General features: G+C 29.7%; 1 protein-coding gene across 1 annotated transcript; it reads left to right on the top strand.

Moving 5' to 3' along the window:
* The first annotated feature begins 866 nt into the window (after positions 1-866).
* LOC119663577 lies at positions 867-1,826 on the top strand. Its single transcript, XM_038073209.1, has one exon. The coding sequence runs from the start codon at positions 898-900 to the stop codon at positions 1,822-1,824; it is 927 nt and encodes a 308-aa protein (XP_037929137.1). The 5' UTR covers positions 867-897; the 3' UTR covers positions 1,825-1,826.
* Positions 1,827-19,525: the final 17,699 nt, after the last annotated feature.

Raw genomic sequence — 19,525 nt, 5'->3', positions numbered from 1 at the left:
CAGGACAACAAAACTGAGAAGGATAATGCAGCTGAATGAAAGTGCAGAATAACAGCTGCCAATATATGCAGTTAAGCACAGCAAAGGACATTGACACTTGAGCATATGAACAGTCCTGCAAGCACAACACAGAAAATAAGAGTGCAAATAGTCAATAAAACGTTGTAACCGGAAATACAACTCATGGCGAGAAATATTGTAGTAGATAAACAATTACAGGAAGCAATTCTTTTAAAATTGTCTAAAATAAAAACAAACAGCAAAACATTGAGAGAGCAGAGGGAAAACCGTGAGCAAGTGGCAAATGGAAGAGCGCCTTACAGACTTCTACAGACTTTGCAGACAATGAAAAGCTATAAAAGGAGCCGCGCTATGAAAACAATTTCAAACGCTGCAGGACAACGTTTTTGTGCAGTACGGAAGAAAGTTGAATCCTTGTAGGAAACAAAAGCCAAGAAGACAAAAAGTGTTTGTGTTTCTACTTCAGCAAAATACCGGCAATAATAAATGTGCAAGACTTTACATTAAGAAAATTAAAGAATTGAAGACAAAGTTTGAAAGTTGATAATTACAGATATATTAACTAAATTTGTGCCAAAATTAAATTTAAATCAAAAGTAACTATTTTTGTCAAAATATATATATAAACTTTTATAAATAAAATTTCAACAAAATCAACATAAAATAAATAAATTATAAATAATATTAAAAGTTCTTATGTGTACAACTGTACTGATAACTGACCTAAAAAATTAGTTGCACCAATTTTACTCCATTTTGCATAACTACGAAACTGCCATTTCGGAAGCAAAAACAACATTAACAATAACAACAAAAATTTTGCATTTTACACAATTACTTCTAAAACAACAATAAAAATAGACGAACAGCTTAACAATGGGTACTCCACATGTATGCTTTGCGGATATGCCGCAGTATGAAATCTTGGGTAAGTGCAAAAAGTCAACCGATGTCATTGCAACAACACTAACAACGGAATATGATGACGCAGCAGCACTGCAGCGGGAACGAAACTTCAGTAAGGAGTGCAGCATCTCACCTAGCAGCATTTCACCAACACCACGTTACGAACGCAATATGGGCTTCTTTCAGCAACTGAGTCGTCGCTTTGGTTTGAGGTCAAACGATGACCTAGTTTATGCAGCTAACGAAGATGATGCAAACAGTTCATCGACCGATTCGTGTTCTTCCACTACAGGCACAATGCCAGCTATGCAATCGTCTGCAGGCAATTCAATTTCCTCAACATCATCATCAGCAGCAATAATACGCACCAATATGAGAGAAATACATGGCTATAGTATGGAGCATATATCGTGTGCATCCAGTGAGACAAGCAGTACTATTGATATAGAAGACCATCATCAACAACAGCAACAACAACAAAAACACGAATCAATTGCAGTCAAAGAAAGAAAATCGGTAACACGTTCCAGTTTCTCACGGTTACAACGACGTTCCACTTCATCGATACGACGCGCCTTTGAAAGTTTCTCATTGTCATCACGTTCGCTTTCCTGCAGTGGTGCATCACCAACGCCACCTAATGACAGCACAACCGGCAAAAATAATATACAGAAATCAGCACTTAAATCTACATCAAATACGGAACTTAATAAGCGTGCATCTATTTCGACTACAACCAATAATAGCTCCACAAAGTCCTCCAAAACCAAATCGAAGCCACCACCACAACGCATACTGCGCCAGCCAGTTTCATACACATATCTCAAGGGTATATCGGGCTTACCCACACAACGTGTACCAAGAAGTTCCGTTTGTTGTCAATATGCAAGGCGTTGAAGCGTAAGCACAGTCAATATTAAAATATCATCAATATAGAAATATAGAAACGCAACACAGCCGTAAAGTATGCCAAACATTTTCATATACCAATAACACGTAGACAAAACATTTATACTCGTATGTACTTAGCACAGTTTCAGGCGTTTTGAAATTGTTTTAGAGGGTTCGTATTTGTTTTTGCAAATATTCGTTAGTAACGATAATCATAGTAGCATTTGTATATCTTATGAGAGACATGAAAGGTACGAAATACATATGTTACACTCTTAACAAAAAAAAAAAAAAAACTCCACAATAAAATTTACACAAAACTTAATTTATAACACGAGCAAGAAACTGCTACGTACACTCAGAAGAAAATATTTCGTTATAAACAATACGAAGGTCCTTTTTATTAAACTAAAATGCATCCTTTGGAATTATACACACATTTGTAGATTTAATTAACGTTACACAAAGCAAAAAGCGTTACGCGTATTTATAGAAATAAGATCGCAAAAAATTCCTTTGCCATTGACGCAGTGGTCAGCGTAATACATGCAATCAAGTTTATATAAGTATTTTTAGTTATTTCGACGTCATCATTTAAGAACTGTGATATTAATCGATTCATATCCAAAAGACAAAAAAAACTCAAGTATTTTTAGTTTAAAGACAACAGCATGAAGGATTCAGACACAAAAGTATACATAGCAAGCGAGTTAAAATTTGATGTTAATTTATACAGAAATGTAGGAAAAGTTTTAACATGAGCACTGCGTCAGAATAATTATTTTAATTATATGACTTTTACTTAATGATAAAAACAAACAAAAGAAATTTTTTTCTACTTTTTTATTAAGAAATTCCTTAAGACAAAAAAAAATTTATATATAATATGCACAGCCAAAATAAGCAGACTTTATGTAAAGCTCCTTTACTAACGTAATTATTATAAAATGCTGGAATTTTCGTCATAACTATATAAGATACATTTTGTTAAGTATCTTCAAGCTATTATATGTTTAATAGACAGTTAAGAAATAATTTATGAATTTAGTAGTAAATCCAGTATGAGAAAATATGTAATAACTTTGCTTAGAACTTATTAAAGTTGCTTTAATTAAAGTCAGCTAACAATGCCAACTAAATAAATGGCTCGCACTAAAGCACTCAATAAAAAATTAAAAAAAAATATTATTTAAAATATATTAAGTCTACTGTACTTAACACTTTTAAATTGAAGCAATATATTTTGCTTCTTACTTTTTAAATGAAATAATTTTGATCAAGTATCTAGATACTTTCTTTTGCAGTTTTCCAAATTGATTAAATAAATAAATGATTAATTATGATGGAGCTAATATATTGAATAAAATTTATTAGCTGAAATCATTTTAATTGAATTTTTAAAAAGAAACATTTAATCTTAATTAAATAAAAACAACATTTCTACCACTCTACGTAGAAATGCTTCAAGCAGGATCTCCCAAGACTTATGTTATTCTTACTAGTGTAGTTATATTTTTATTTTAAATTCTTATTTTTTTATTGAGTGTTCGGAATTTTTTTTCACTATTTTAATCGTATATTAGCGCAAAGTATAAAGTTAGATACTTAGAATTATTGTAAATATAACTTAAATATAAAATATTTAAATATGATTGATGAACTTTAATAACCCAAAATATTAAGACTGGTTTAATGTATAAAGATTAAAAAATAAAATATTTTTAAAAATTTGCTAAATGCTTTAAAATTAATATTAAATAAAAGAAATTTAAACAAGGATTAAATTGAACTGCTAACTTAACAGTATTTAAGTCTCTTTTATTAGCTAATTTATTTATAGTATTTTTCATCTAAAATATTTCACAATAATATGTTATCTATTATTTCAATAACAATAGAAAGTGAAATAAAAATATTTCACAATTATAAATAATGAATCCCACAAACTTAAACTTCAAATCTAATAAGATATTTATTCACTTATTATTTCATCAGCAATTAGTTTTAATTATCATTTTACTAGCAATATTTTATTATTTTAAAATTTAAAAAATATATTTTTTCCTTATTATATCTTTGTTTCATACAAGCATAAGTATATTTAATTCCATTTATTTTTAATTAAAATTTAATCACTATTTTATTATTTTAAAATTTAAAATATATATTTTTTCCCTTATTATTTTTTTATTTCATACAAGTATAAATATATTTTATTCTATTTATTTTTAATTAAAATTTTATCAGTATTTAATTATTTTTAAATTATAAAAATATATTTTTTTTCCTATTATTTCCTTATTTCATACAAATATTAATATATTTTATTCCATTTATTTTTAATTAAAATCACATCATCAATATTTTATTAATTTTGTATTGGATAGATACATTTTCACATTCCTTTGTTCCTTATTATAAACAAGTATATAATATATAATTATATACAAAGCACTTTTTAATATTCTTAAAATAATAAACTGCAAATTATTTCCGACGGGAACAAAGCACTAGAAAAATATTTAATATTACTTTAGTAAATTTGTTTTTAAATAGTATGCTTTACATTATTTTAATAAATTAATTAATAAATTAAAACCAAAATATTTCTATAATAAATTTTCAAATAACCAGAACTTTGAACTTATGAACTGCACTACGTAGTGATTCAGTATATAATAAAAATTAAATTGAGCATTGCCTATGAAAACATTAAAAATTTATTATCTAAAATTTAATAAATAAAATAAATAAATAAATTTGAATACTTTACCATACCGTAGCAGCGTTTTTATGAACTCTCAAATATACCAAATCTTATAAGCCAAGCAATAAATATTCAAATTTAATACTTTATTGTATATATACATTTATATTATATTAAGTGATTATTAAAACAATATAAATATTACTAAGCAAGTCACAACAACATTGTACTTATTTACAGCATTTTAAATATATATATATAAAATATATATTCAAAAAAATATGTATAAAACAATGCAGCCGAGTATTGCATGTAAAATTCATACTCTCTTGTTTAAATTATAAATAAATAAATAAAAAAAATAAATAAAAATTAATAAAATTTACAATTAAAATAAAAATAAATAATTTGTTTTAAAATTTGCATTCTAAAAATTTACTACAAAATATAAATATCGGGAGCTATCTATAACTTACTCTTATAGTGTAGATACAATAAATATCTCTCCACCTATTTTTATTAAATCTTTAGTTTTTAACTTTAAAATAGAAAAATATTTCAGATACACAGAAAATCCTATTTCTATAGTTGCGATATTAAAATTCTCCAAAGATCGAACTATAACAGCTCCTGGTTAGAAAATTGTTTCAAGTTGGCCTGATGAAGGTATTATCGTTTTTTTCAAGCTTCCAAGCGGTGTAAGCATGTTCTTCTCGGATGTATAGCTATGAGTTGTAACTTCTACCCCTAATTGCGTTTGCTTTGAGTCCGTACCTTTATAGACCAACCTGTAATTTTAGAAACATTGAAAATGAATTCATTCAGTGGCTAAAGAATAAATACATACAATTTATACCCTAAATTATACTCTCCTTTACCCTATAATACCTTTTGTCGCGATTTTGTCTCTGCGTATGAGTAGAAAATTGTACTCCACCTCATGTGTAAGTGTTCTTCATTCGCTAGGAGAAAAATTAAAATCTTTGGGGTTCCTTTTCTTACCGCTCTGACAGAGCTGCCATTCTACAGAATTAAGGACTTGCCCAAGTTTATACAATTATCAAGCTAGTCTAGACTTAAGTATATTGTTAATCATAGTTTATAGGTATAAGCTAACAACAGTCTTAAGAAGTAGAAATCATTCCAAGCTAAAAAAAAATACATAAACTTCTGGAAACAAATACACAAACTTCTGGACGAGCACATGACAAGGAGAGCAAAGGTAAGGTGGCGGAGCTTGACCACTTGTAAAATAGCTAGAATCATGTGTAGGCACATATATGACGAAAAGTACACCAAGGATATTATATCGTCTAACCGAAGGAACTTCAGAACATTAATTGGTGTGTTGACAGGTCACTGTCTGGTCGCATCACATGCCCGAAAACTAAACCTAACTCACAGCGATGCTTGTAGGAAATGCAACGAGCCGAATGCAAAGGAAACTCTGAAGGATCTACTATGTAATTGCCCGACTCTTTCGAGAACTAGGCAAAAATACTTGTGGGCTGTCAGTTTAACTGGACTAAAGCACATACCTGAGGTTTCTGTTGGAATCCTAATAAAATTTGCTAACAAAACGCGCATTCTAAGTGATGCACACAATCGTAAAATAAGACGCTGATCTGGTATCGCAATGGATCTTAATGGTCTATGCGTGGCCTTTTTGGTCGGCCGGCATAATCTAATCTAATCTAACCTACTAAATATAGAAACTTAGAAATACTAATATATTTTTTTCATGTTTCGAAGTTCAAATTTTTGAAAAATGAGCTTTAATTAAACATTTTTTATAAAAAGTATGTAGTAATAATATGTCTTTACATTCTTGTATTAAAGTTCATTTCTGCAAGTTTTTAGTTCGGTTTTTAATTTTAAAGAAGAAAAGAACATACTTAACAAATGTTAATATATAATTTGTTAAAAAAAATTAATTCGTATACTTTCCCAATACGCGTTCCTTCAATTTATTGTTAAATTATATACTTCAGTATTATATATACTATAAATACTTAATAGAATTTATACATATTAACATTAACAAGTATATATATTAAATGAATTTTTCGATGGTCTTTCATTGTGAAAATTCCCACAAAAATCAGTACAAATCACTCAAGTAGATTTCATCAATAATTTCGGACAATTCGTACGTCATTACTGAAAGTACTTGAAACTACACGAGCGTACCAATCATAAACGTTTGTTCATTTCGCTTACACATGTAAGAGATTTTGTGCACTTTGTGAAAATTTCGTTACTTGCAGATACAAGATACACAAGTATCGAAGCATTGTATGAAATCTGCTTTAATATGCTTAACATCAATTGACTTATTACTTATGCGAAGCTTTGTTCAAGTGTTCCAACAAAAGACACACGTGTAATTGTCAAAATATTCATGTACTTCAAATGTTAACAAAATGTCGAAGATGAAATTTTTAAACAATCAAATAAATAAAATATAATTGAATTTAAATTTTATTGGAGTATTAATTTTTATTTATACTTTAATATAAATATATTTGTTTAAAATGTATAAGTAGCTGAGAAGTTAAGTTGTCACTTAAAATATTTAGTGCTTATTGATTATTTTATATAAATATTAGAAGTTCTGAAATATATACATATATATTTAATTAATATATATAATCTTAATATAAGATAATGGTTTATATTGTTCAAAAATTGAGTTCAAAACTTACTTTTTAAAAGTGACTAATTCTAGTTTGAATAATAGAACTTAATTTCAGCAAGTTAAGATTCCTTCTGAGATCATATCAAAACAGTCTGTATAAAGTTTTCAATATAAACACCGCACTATCAATTAAGTTTCGGATGAAAATTTACTCCTAATTTTTACATTAGACAGCTTAATATTATATACAGTACATGAATAGTCAAATATTAATCATTTATATTATTAATATTTGGATTTATTAATTATAATTCAAATATTGAAACTGATGAACAAGAATACAATACTATATATTATTTGAAGTTATTAGCAAATCATTCACCTGCTATGTTGTGGAAAGTGCAAAGACGGCTAGAAGACCTTGATTATGCCCAAGCTTATATGGACATGTCAGGAAAACTCTGTAAGCTTTCGAATACAGCTAAGCCTGTAGGGCATAAAATCAACTGTGCAAAAACAAAAACATTTCGCAATAATATGACTAATTAACAACCTTTTACTCACGATAGGTTAGAAAATGTCAACAATTTGTTCAACCTTGTCAGTGTTATTACCAGCAGTAGAGGAAGCAGAGTAGATATCGCTAAAGTCTCGTAACCTATTTACTCGCACAAAATTGCTCCTCATAAGATCTATACAAACTAATATAGCAACACACTTGATTCGAATATTCTTAAACACCCATCAACAATGGTCTTTGTTGGCAAAATTAATTATTCCCATATTATTTTATAAGCTGCAGTAACCAATTATTTACCATGTCTGTCTCTTCCCAATTTTAACTACCTGACCAAACGACATACGTGCTTTTCTTTTTCTAACTTAGAGTTTTATCAATTTTTAATTGTTGTTAATCAACGAATCCAGTGTTTTAACTATAGTTTTACACAATTTAAATAATTTTTTCAAACTCAACAGTATCATATATTTATTTGCATATGCTCGTTTTGATGAAAGGAATCATTCCTTACAATTACTCTAGAGTACGTTAACTTAATTGTTTCTGTGAACAGTTGAGTTATTCATTAAACGAATAATGAGTTATTAAAGTATAGAATAGTTTGTAAGTATAGTTTGAAAGCCAGTCTATCATCCATCAGTTCTGAATTAGTGTGAGCATCCACAGAACCAAACATAAGGAGAGCTCTATCTTTCATTAATACTTTTGAGGCCAAAAGGAGACAGTTCTTTATATTAACACATTATGAGCGGCTAGCTCAGGAGACACGTGGCTGCGAGGAATATTATTGGTTAAAATTTAGATGGACGGAATTTCTTCTATCTCACTTTACGATCTCTAAGACGTAGTCATATATTTGATACAACATTATTTTTCCTTTGTGTCACTTAAAATTACTTATTTTAAACAGGTATTAATACCTGTCTTGCTTATAAGTGACAACCCCGCAGCGGGTACAAATACCTACCCTGCTCATAATGTGTTAATACTTAAGAGCATTAATAAAAATTATTTACCAAAACTCTAAATATTTAGTTACGTCAAAGATCCCACAACATATTTTGTAATGAAGCGCATCACTAAACCATTTAAGCATTTACAGTGATGAGAGTATTTTTTAAAAGGGAATTCTAATACAATTTTTATATTCATTCATAAAAAATTTATCAAAATTCATTGAAACCACTACCATTGTTACTACACTGCTTTCCATAACTACCGTAAGTATTTAACCACTAAAATTCTACAAAAGTTTTTAAACCTATTACTGTCAAACTACAAGTTATTCAACTGTATCATACGTTTATCTCAAAACGTCTTAGTAAATTAGAGCAGAACAGAAATAAATTTGCTTATATCATTGCTTTATCATTAAACTTTCTGAAAGCAATCCCATCAAAATAAAAGTTAAAGTCATAATAAAACCACTCTTCTCCATTTAAAACCCAATATAATAGCAAAATTATTGTATAAGCGATACTCAAACAAAATTGCTAGAAAATAACAATTAACCTCAATTTTAAAAATAAACTTTCTCAGATAAATGTACGAATAAATAAAGTTCTATACTGATATACTTATATGTGCTTGTATATGCCATAAAAATTGGTAACACATCAAATATTTTAATCACTTATTAGCTGTGATTAGATTTTGTGGCTATTATATCTTAAGTTTAGTCGTTTTGACAATACAAAACAAAAAGAAAAATATCTCAATGGAAGAGAACTCAATGGACTAAAGGACCAAAGGCCACTTCATGAATCGAAAAACTTACACAATTGAAATCATAAATAACACAAAACAAAATTTGTATATGCTATGCTGAACAAGGATATAAGAGTACAAGAATACATGGATACAAGGATACAAGGATACGAATACCAGTCAAGCAATGGCAATTCAACAAAAGCCTCAAAGAAAGTGAAACACTAATAAATAAATTCAATTATGCGCATAAATCGTATTTTTTACTATCAAAAGGCATGAAAACATATAAAGCCGTATAAAATATATACGGAAAAAGTAGGTCAATGCATAAAGTTTCTGGTATTCCCAATGGGAAATCTTTTTCCACATTTCCACTGTTTAAGTTTATGTGTGATTATGATGTGGTCCATATATTTTTGTAAATTTATTTTGGCACAAATAGACAACGAAAATATATTTATTTCAAATCAAAATAATTTGAAGTAAATTGTTTTATTTATGATTTCATGCAATGCCGCTAGACAGTCTGAAATATTTATGCGCATTTTTGATCTTTCCCAGATGAAACTGTGTCAAATCTAGCGAAAAGTGGGCGATATGAAAACGTAGAATTCGTAACGCAATAGCATAAAATTAAATTTAATATAAAAACAAATAAAACAGGTGAAATCAAAATTTTCAGGTACATCAAACAAACGTTCGCCCACAATTTTGATACCAAATAACTGCGTACTTGGCGTGAAAGGCATTGGCGGAAATGGCAACGCCAAAATAAGCAAAGCTGACACTTTAGGACATGACAGCAGGAGATAAACTACGAAATATAATATTAGAAATTTGTATATTCAATTACAATCGAATTTCCGTACCAAAAATAGCAGCTGCATACCATAATATTTACGCTTAAGGCTAACAATAGAACTCATGCTTTTGGTAATATGGGAGTGAGATTGAGAATTTAAATGAATTATTAGGTATATAACATAATATAATGGAAAAGAGTTGTTGCCGGATATTGTATGTACTAAAAAATTTTGTATTTTAAAATTTCAAACAATTTTTTTAACAAAAGTTTTATTTCCTAGTGTGTAACTGCCCGGCTCTCTCGAGAACTCGACAAAAATACTTGGGGCTGTCCGTTTTACAAGACTGTAACACATCACTAACTAAAAAAAACAAATTTTTGCCGGCGATTTTACTCATCAATATATCAATATAATCTAATGGATCCATGTTTCATCCATTGTCACATATTGACGCAAAAAATCTTATTTATTACGTGTAAACAATGCCAAACACTGCTCTAAATCATCAATACGTTGTTGTTTTTGATCGACTATGAGTAAATGCGGCACCCATTTTGAAAAGAGCTTTCTCATGGTCAAATGTTCATGCATAATTGTAAACACACCTGCCTTCTGATATCTTTACGGTCTCAGCTATCTCACGCAATTACAATTTACGATCAGATATAACCAATTTCTAGACTTTTTTATGTTTTCTAGAGTAACCACCTCAATTGGACGATCAGAACGTTCACCATCATCGGTTCTGTACGACCACATTAAAATTTAGCAAAACAATAACAAATAAGAACCATTCGATGAAGCAGAGTCCGGATAATACTTTTGAGTCAGAAATCATTGCTGAGCTTGTACAGCATTTTTTTTCATCAAGAAACAATGATAAATTAACACACGAAATTGTGTTGAATTCATTGTTTTGAAAATAACAAAAGTGGTTTCACTTAAACGGATGTCACTTCTTCCTGACTAATCGAAATGTCTTCATAAACATCATATGGAATTACCAATGGCAGCGTCATCTGTGTGTCAGTCACACGACTTATTGAGTTATGTGTTAACATATACCTGAGTTAGCTGGATTCTGTTGAAATCGTAATAAAATACTAAGTTACGCACAGGCTAAGTTAAGCATAAGCTAATCCAATCTTTCTTCCCAGACCACCTATAATGGATATTTGACGGTACTCAAAACAGCTGTATGGTCAGCCAAAGATACAATTAATTAAAAAAATTTCCGTTGTTGTTGTTCACGACTTTTCGATACAAAAGTTTTATAAAATTTAAAGCAACTCATTTCCACAAAAAAAAATTAAAAAGTTTAGGCGGAAATGCTTCGTCTCGATATTGAAATAAAAATTGCGTTCTTATGCTTTTAACAACATTTACTGCGTATAAGCAACAAAATAATTATTTATTTGTTTGTTTATTTAGAGGAAACTGGATTGCCTTAAGAAAACTTTTACCCTCAATTCGTAGAAAAAAAACTTAATAAAGAAGACACAGTTGTGGGGGAAAACCACAATAAAACTCCACAAAGTAAACGGAAGTGATTACGTGACTTTTGAAACGTTATAAACTGTAACTTTGTTGATTGCTGTAAACACATCACAAAACCACAAAAAGGTATGAAAACGACAAATTGAAATACACAACAATCGTACGCCCCGTATGTCAATACAATTTGTTGCTGTCAAAAGTCTATGAGGCATCCAGTTAGAAATTAGGTCAAAGCGTTTATTTTTAGGCAATGCAAAACAAACAAAACGTCAGTCAAATATCTTCATAAGCCATGCTACTTTACTCACTAAGAGTGTACAGGATTTAAGCGTCATTAAGTAGACACGTTCACAGGATACCATTCTAAGCATTTCTAATAAATGCAACGATTTATCTTCTTTGCTGATGATGCGGTTTTACCCAAACTAGTTAAATACCCATATATATATACTTCTAGTTAACGCATATAATAATATTTACAGTATAACATACTAAAAATGGCACATGATAAACCAAAACCAGAAGGAAAGCTACTCTGCAGGCGTCCTGGTAACTACTGTGCGTTTATTTTTGCTACTGCATACTATATTTTTTTTTCACTTTCGAAGTGCTAATTTTTCTAATAATTTCTTGTATGTCCTCATTTTCTTCAGAACGTTTCTATTTTCGGCAGCTTTTTGTAGTCATTCTTCAAAAATAAATCTTCTCGAAATTTTCTAATTTTTCAAAATCCTTTCTAACTAGGCCAAGCATGTTTCTCACGCACAGTAATGTGTGACTGATATTAAGTTTATTGTATTAATTTATAGCTTTCCTGCACTCATCAGCACATGCCGTAATCCTTTTAAGCCGTTTTATGCCATGTTTCGTATCACTTTCAGCTTCACTCAAACCTTGTTGGTTACAAGGAGACTTCATTACAAAATGTTTTAAATACCATCCTAGCTGGTGTTTACTGGTATTTGTCGGGAAATTGGAGCGTAACACTACAAAACGTTAGTGGCTACTTTTTTTACTTTCTCAAGTGAATTAATTTATTTCTGCCTAATATTATAGTCTGTTTCATGTTAAGTTTGAATGTGAGTATCCGTTGGTATGAAAAAAGAAAAGCGAAGAAAAAATAAACCTAACGTTTATCTTAAATTCAAGCATATTGTTAAGTCAGACCGGAAATAGCAAGAAAATTGTACTCAAAAAGCATAAACATACAATTTCCTATTAAGTTGGAATTATGTTGAATAAATGTGGTCATATGTATCGCTGAGTCACATACATAAAAAATATATTTGCTTTTTTGTGAAGTTACAAGTCAATGAACTTTTCCTAATGCTTGAGTAAAAACAGTTTTGTTCAAATAAGTTAAAAGCAACATACGGCAAAGATATATTTAGGACAAATAAATATCTTTAACTACCAAATCAATCTTAAATGATATTTATTGTAACTTAGCGATCTTAATAGGTATTTTCTTGTAGTTAGGAAACAAATAACGATATTAAAAGGACGCATTGTAGAATTAAATTGATGTATGAGTTCGATAATCAAGGGTGCTTTTAAGGGGTTTGATTTTTCAGTTGGCGATACTGTACACAATAGCAACCGTTTCGGCAATTGATAGCTGATTTATATTTAGAATATCATCGCTATTTCAACAGGAGCACTTGTACACCAGGCCACTGCATCAATTATATAGCAAATCCTTGAGTATCACATACAATCGCCGTCAATGCTCAACTTAACTCAAATGAAAACAGTTTCGTTTTCAATAGTAAATCCTAAATCGTTGAGTAATCGACTTATAATCGACTTATTTATATCATTTTTAATTTTTTGTGGTGTTTAGATTGATGCACATATCAACAAAAAAAAAAATTAATTCATACAATATTAAATTTGATTCTTAAAGACAATTGTGATGACAGAAAGTAGATGTTAGTTGGCTTAGCAAAACTAACACTGAACTTTAAATTCACAGGCTAAGAGTTTAACTCATAACGTTTTCAATCTTTGCTTGAGATGTGATTCACAAATTTTTTAGTCTGTAAATTTTTTCAGTTCAAGCTTTGCATTAAAATTTTTAGTTTAAATATTTTAGGAGAAATTATACATAAATATGCCACAGGTATGAAGAGATTCTACTTACTATAACGTATAATCCGTGTTTTTTTTTAACTTTATCACATTTTCCTATGTATAGGACCCTAAGAATATAATATCCTGAAGTAATCACCTTTTCTTTTTATATAACACACTTCTAATGTACAAAACTTCGACTTAACTCTGAAATTGAAATGAAACTTTAACTTTATTACATTTTCCTATGTATGGGATCCTAAGAATATAATATCCTGAAGTAACCACCATTTCTATTTATATAGCACATTTATAACGTATAAAACTTCGACTTAACTCTGAAGTTGAAATGAAAGGGGACTTTTTATTCAAAATAAACAGCTATTAAATTAAAAAACTGTCCATTTTTTAACCATGATAAGTAGAAAATCATTTTTTTTTCAACACATATGCACTCTAGCTGAAGTGCACATAGACGACAAATGCAGATACTGGAAACGCTCCTAATTCAACAACTACTAAATGAACTGTGAAGGCCAAAGACGGAAAAAGAAACTTATTAAACCAGCAGGCAGACTCTAATAGACTTCTAACACTGAGCAGATAAGATATAAAAACTCAAAACTCTCACCATGTTTCTGCCAGGGCAATCCGGTTTAAGGTACTTTCTCAATGAAATGATGCTTTTAGAGACCAGTACTTCCCGCTTTTGTAAATTGGATGTTATGGTAAAATATTGGAACACATAATCTAAGAATGCTCTAAATTGAACTGTAGCAGATTCATACACTTAAGTGGAAGACTTATGCTTGCTATAGCATTTGGAACAATATGAATCTATATTGAAACATGCTCAAGTTCATTAAAAGCCTAATCGAATAAAACAATAGGAATAAATCTAGACTTAGTTTCAAACTGTTATATCGAGATTAAACCAGATTTACCAATTGAGAACGGCATGAGTATGCAGAAAAAATTTTGTTTATATGAGATTCACTTATAATATATTGCTTTGAATATTTATTACATTATATGCCTCAGACATGAGTGACATATAATAAAAATTATGATGTGAGTTTCATTTCCATATTACATTATAATGGAAAATATGGGAAAGTTTTGTGGTATTACTGTTTTACAACATACTATATAAAAAATCTTAAAACATTTTATACGTAACAGTTTCTCTAACTATTAAAAACAAAAATATAAAAGGAATTAATATATTTTATGACAAAAAATACTGTCTTTTCCTAAATTTATTGTCAAAAACCATATAAAATGTTACTCATACGCAGTGCTGTCTAGAGACTCTACTTGGTGAATTATTTACAAGATTTTAGTGAGGCGCGTGGAAATTGTTACATTTTTAAGCAAAATTGAGCATAATAAATGCATAAAAACTCACATAAAATGTGAAGCAGAACAAGTTTTTCATAATAAAATTTTTGTTAGTGTACGTGCTGAAGTATTCCTGCATCGAGGCATATGTCTTTAGGACACAAATTTTCAACAGATTAAAGCACACATGAAATGAAACCGCAAATGTAGCATAAAATTATCAACAAAGTTTTTCTTTAATAAAACATTAACGAACTTAAGTATTCATGTTGCATAGCAATTACTCTCAACACCAACAATTCAACTTCCACTCGAATGGAAACTTTGATTTTCCACCGCTGCATGTGCCCATACATTTACAATGAATTTTCCTTTTTGTGGTTTTTGAAATGTTTTATTTGACATTAAGACACAAAAGTTTGCTTGAATTTAAATAACTTAAGTGTATTAATCGTATTTGAGATTTATGTTTTGTGGGCAAAAATGATTATCTTGATCTCAACTTTGAAGTTCTTCATAAGTATACTACAACTTCCTGTTTCTGAAATGAACACAAAGAGCTTGAGCACAAAGTAGCCTCAAGGATTTTTCTTTAATCAAAATTTTATTGTTGAAGTACAACAACCTTCGTCACACTCATACTTAATTAGCAATTAAGTGAATCTAATTAACAACTTGTAGTCGTAATTAAGCTTTCATTTGTTTGACTTCAAACCACTCAATACTTAACACTCGACGCACTGCACACTTGTTGCCTTTCGTATCAACAAAATGTGTTAATTAGTTTAGACAAGCTTAGCGATTCAACTTTATCCTCTGCCGAATGGTTTAAGGACTGAGTGACATTATTATGCGGGTCAGTTACCATTCGGAAATTAGGTCAAGATTTATTGTAAATTAAGTTTGGAGTTTTGTACAAAACTTTTTCTAGTAACGGAAGTACAGCATATAAATCAAAGGAAATTTTCAAAGAAATCCGTGGCTCTCCAAAACATTAAGGACTTTATCTGTCTACATTCGTTTTATTTGTTTTAACAGCAGCACAATTAATTTAATAAACTTTTCCGTTTGTTTATTAAGGCTTTTTTTTGTTAAATTTGATATTTCAAATTAATTGCAAAAACATTTATACACCCAAAGTTGAAGTTCGAAGGACGAATGACATAATCTTGCGAAACTAATTAAAATTGGTTCTTTATTAAAAACAAGTCGGCCGTAAGTTATTGTTAAGAAAGGAAGAAGATTTAAGAATCGCCAGATATTGAAAAATAGAAGTTTAGTCATTGTAAATATAAAATACAATAATAAATATATATTAACATTTTACCATACACATAATATATTATTGTATCTATGTTATTCCAATAACACATATGCAAACATCAATATAGGTAGTCTTGTGTCTATAACAATCTTTTGTTTAGGCTTTGTTTGATAGAGGTAAGTTATATTATAAAAATAAATAATTTTAAATTTTGTTAAGATTTTGCAAAAAATCATCCAGTAGGGACTTCTTTAAAAACTATAACAAACCCTTATAATACATTGCATATAGTTAAACTATTATATATTATTAAACCAGCAGGATTTTTAATTTGTACAGATTATAAAAGGGTCAATTAGCTATTGAAATGATATAAAAAAGTTAACCTAAGAGAATAAAGATTATTGTACATTAATTCGGAGAAAAGTATTTTTTAATCGCAGATAGTTATCACATCAACCTTTGCAAACAGTCTAAAGTTCTAATGCCCGGTTTTCACTATGTCATTTTCAATGTCAAATATTTGACACACCAGTCAATTATAATTGCCATTTAAAATGACATAGTGAAAACAAAGCATAAGTATATAAAAGGGGAGAAGGTCTGCAAATATTCAAAATAAAACCTCATTCACACAAGCACTCAAGTTGCCTAAATTTCACATTACCAACATTTTGAAAAATTATTATCATTTTTTTATATGAAAAGATTATAATAATTTTGTTTGGTGGTTACTTTATTTTGACAGAATCTTACTTTTGCTCTCTTGCATGTATATTCAAACAGTAATCCATTTTGTGGAAAAAACTAAGCGTAAATAAAAAATACTCTTGATTGAGATATCAACCAATTTTTTTTTTAATTTAATATATTTTTTAATATATAACCTCATTTAAATATTTTATTAAATAAATATAAATATTCATTTAAATGTATTTTAGTACTGAATTCTTTTGAATTAATTTTTACATGTATATAATTGACAAGAGCCTAGCTTCATCTTAAATAATGTTCTATCTACGTAAACAATATGGATTTTGCAAAAATCTTCAAAAAGAAGTTCAGTGCAAGCCTATTGCTAGAAATTTAGTTATTTATTTTAAAATTTATTAACCTCGGAATAACTTTCATATAATTTCATTTAAAAGCATGAGAGAGTGGCGCTTCAACCTCTTCTGGTTATTTGCGACACCAAGTGGTACAAATCGCATGATCTTGCTGACGAATTCAAATCCCCTATAAGTTTGACTTCACTTTCTGAAAATTTCGCGCCACAAAGCCAAAATAGAACGTAGAACGAAATAGCACGAAGGAATGAAAAAAACGTAGAATGGAATAGAATGTTGTGTAACTTTTGACTTGTAGAATCGTCCACTTATTCCCCACATCCGAATTTTTAAATTTTGCAAGTATCAGGCTTAGAGTTCGTGCCCGTCAAATTGAAAACTATGACTAATTGTGTTCTTCTGCAAATATCCAAAGGTGCACAAACTTTCAATGCTCAAGTTCCAAATTCCACAAGTCTTTTTAAATATGATCAAATAAATTTTAGATCAAAAGGTGACGAATTTGAATTAAATTATTAAAAAATAGAAACTACTCGGTATGGCCAGGCGATTTCAAAAGGTTTAACTGATTCAATTTACTCCCAAAGTGACAGACTAATTTGCGTACTAATAGATGAAGAGATGAAATAATATCTTTGTAAAGACCTTTATCATGTTTATCTAAAATATAAAGTCTACTGCATTTACGGCCTTGCATGACTTGTTTATAGCTTAAAGGTGTAGAACAAAACACTCGTTAAATTCTACTTTTAAATCATTTTAATATAAATTCATTTACAGCAATTAATCCAATTAACATATACACTTCATACTCATGACTTATTGAAATATCCTTAATCTACACTTTAAGGCTTATAAAATTATGCAATATTTTTCACCATTTTCTACCTGATTTTCTATAATCAAAACGTAAACAAAATGTGACCGTGTCAAGCCGACGAACCATTTTTTCGCTTGTAAAATTGAATTGGAAATTATTTTACGTGTTTTCGTTGATGAGATTTTCCTTACTTTCCACCACTTTTCTCACTGAAACAGAAAAATGCGTTCCTCAATATAGACAAGGAACCATTACAATGAAGGTTAATGTTTGCTTTCGAGGACTACTTTTACGTTGTTTGGTCCTGCTGATGACGACGATGTGCGCCCCATTACCCTCGCAGTTAGTGTGGATGCTTACCGGAAATTTATCCTTGCGATATTCGTATACATACAAACGAACCCAAACTAAACAAACCCAAAACGAACTCGCCCGTGAGTTAAGTTTGCACATTTTCACAATGTATCGCTGGTTTTCATTAAAGGATTTTCATTCATAATTGCTTGTCGACAAAAAAGCAATAAAAATAACTGGGACTATGCAGTATAAAACAGCAGCCAGCAGTAGCAGGAGCAGGAGCAGGAGCACCGTCAGCAGCTGCTAAACTTTTACAAGGCAATATGTGTGACCTACTTTCCGTTCAGTTCAAAATCTCTTCAATGTATGTACTCCAACCCAATGTATTTGAAATGTAACTGAATTTGATGTTCTACTATTGCTCCTGCTGATGCTGGTACTACTGCTGCTGCTGCTGCTGCTGCTGCTGCTGATGCTGCTGAGTGTGTTAAAGTGCTTCAGTGACATTTAAAAATAGTAACTTCTCCCTAAGGCAGGATATAAGCATTGCTGGCTTGCGGTGCGTATACGCAATAAACACGCGAAAATAAAAGAAATTTCTGCTTTGAAGTACGACTTCCAGAGCACTTATAACATGTAATTATAAAAAAAGGAATTACTGCTTTATTTTAAGCTTATAATGTGTTCTTTTATATTAAATATAATTTTGTATATAACATAAAAAAAGTCGTTTCAGTTGCCATAAATTGATTTTATTTGATTGCAGCCTTACACACTGATTGCGTAGAAGTTTGCATCAAATTTAATTACGCTACGTGATTGATTTATATTGAGATACATCTGTGGCATATACTTAACCATAGATACAAATTAAATAATTTCCGACAATAATGCAGAGTTTTCCAAGAGTATAAATGCCATTGACGTCACAGTTTGTATTACAGACATCGTTGCAATTCTGAGACTA

Source organism: Teleopsis dalmanni, chromosome 1 (assembly GCF_002237135.1).
Source record: "Teleopsis dalmanni isolate 2A chromosome 1, ASM223713v2, whole genome shotgun sequence".
Taxonomy (NCBI): Eukaryota; Metazoa; Arthropoda; class Insecta; order Diptera; family Diopsidae; genus Teleopsis; species Teleopsis dalmanni.
This window is presented reverse-complemented; position numbering and strand designations above follow the sequence as displayed.

Bases quoted from the DNA above. Each gene is read 5' to 3' on its own strand.
- LOC119663577 (XM_038073209.1), top strand. From the start codon at position 898: ATGGGTACTCCACATGTATGCTTTGCGGATATGCCGCAGTATGAAATC.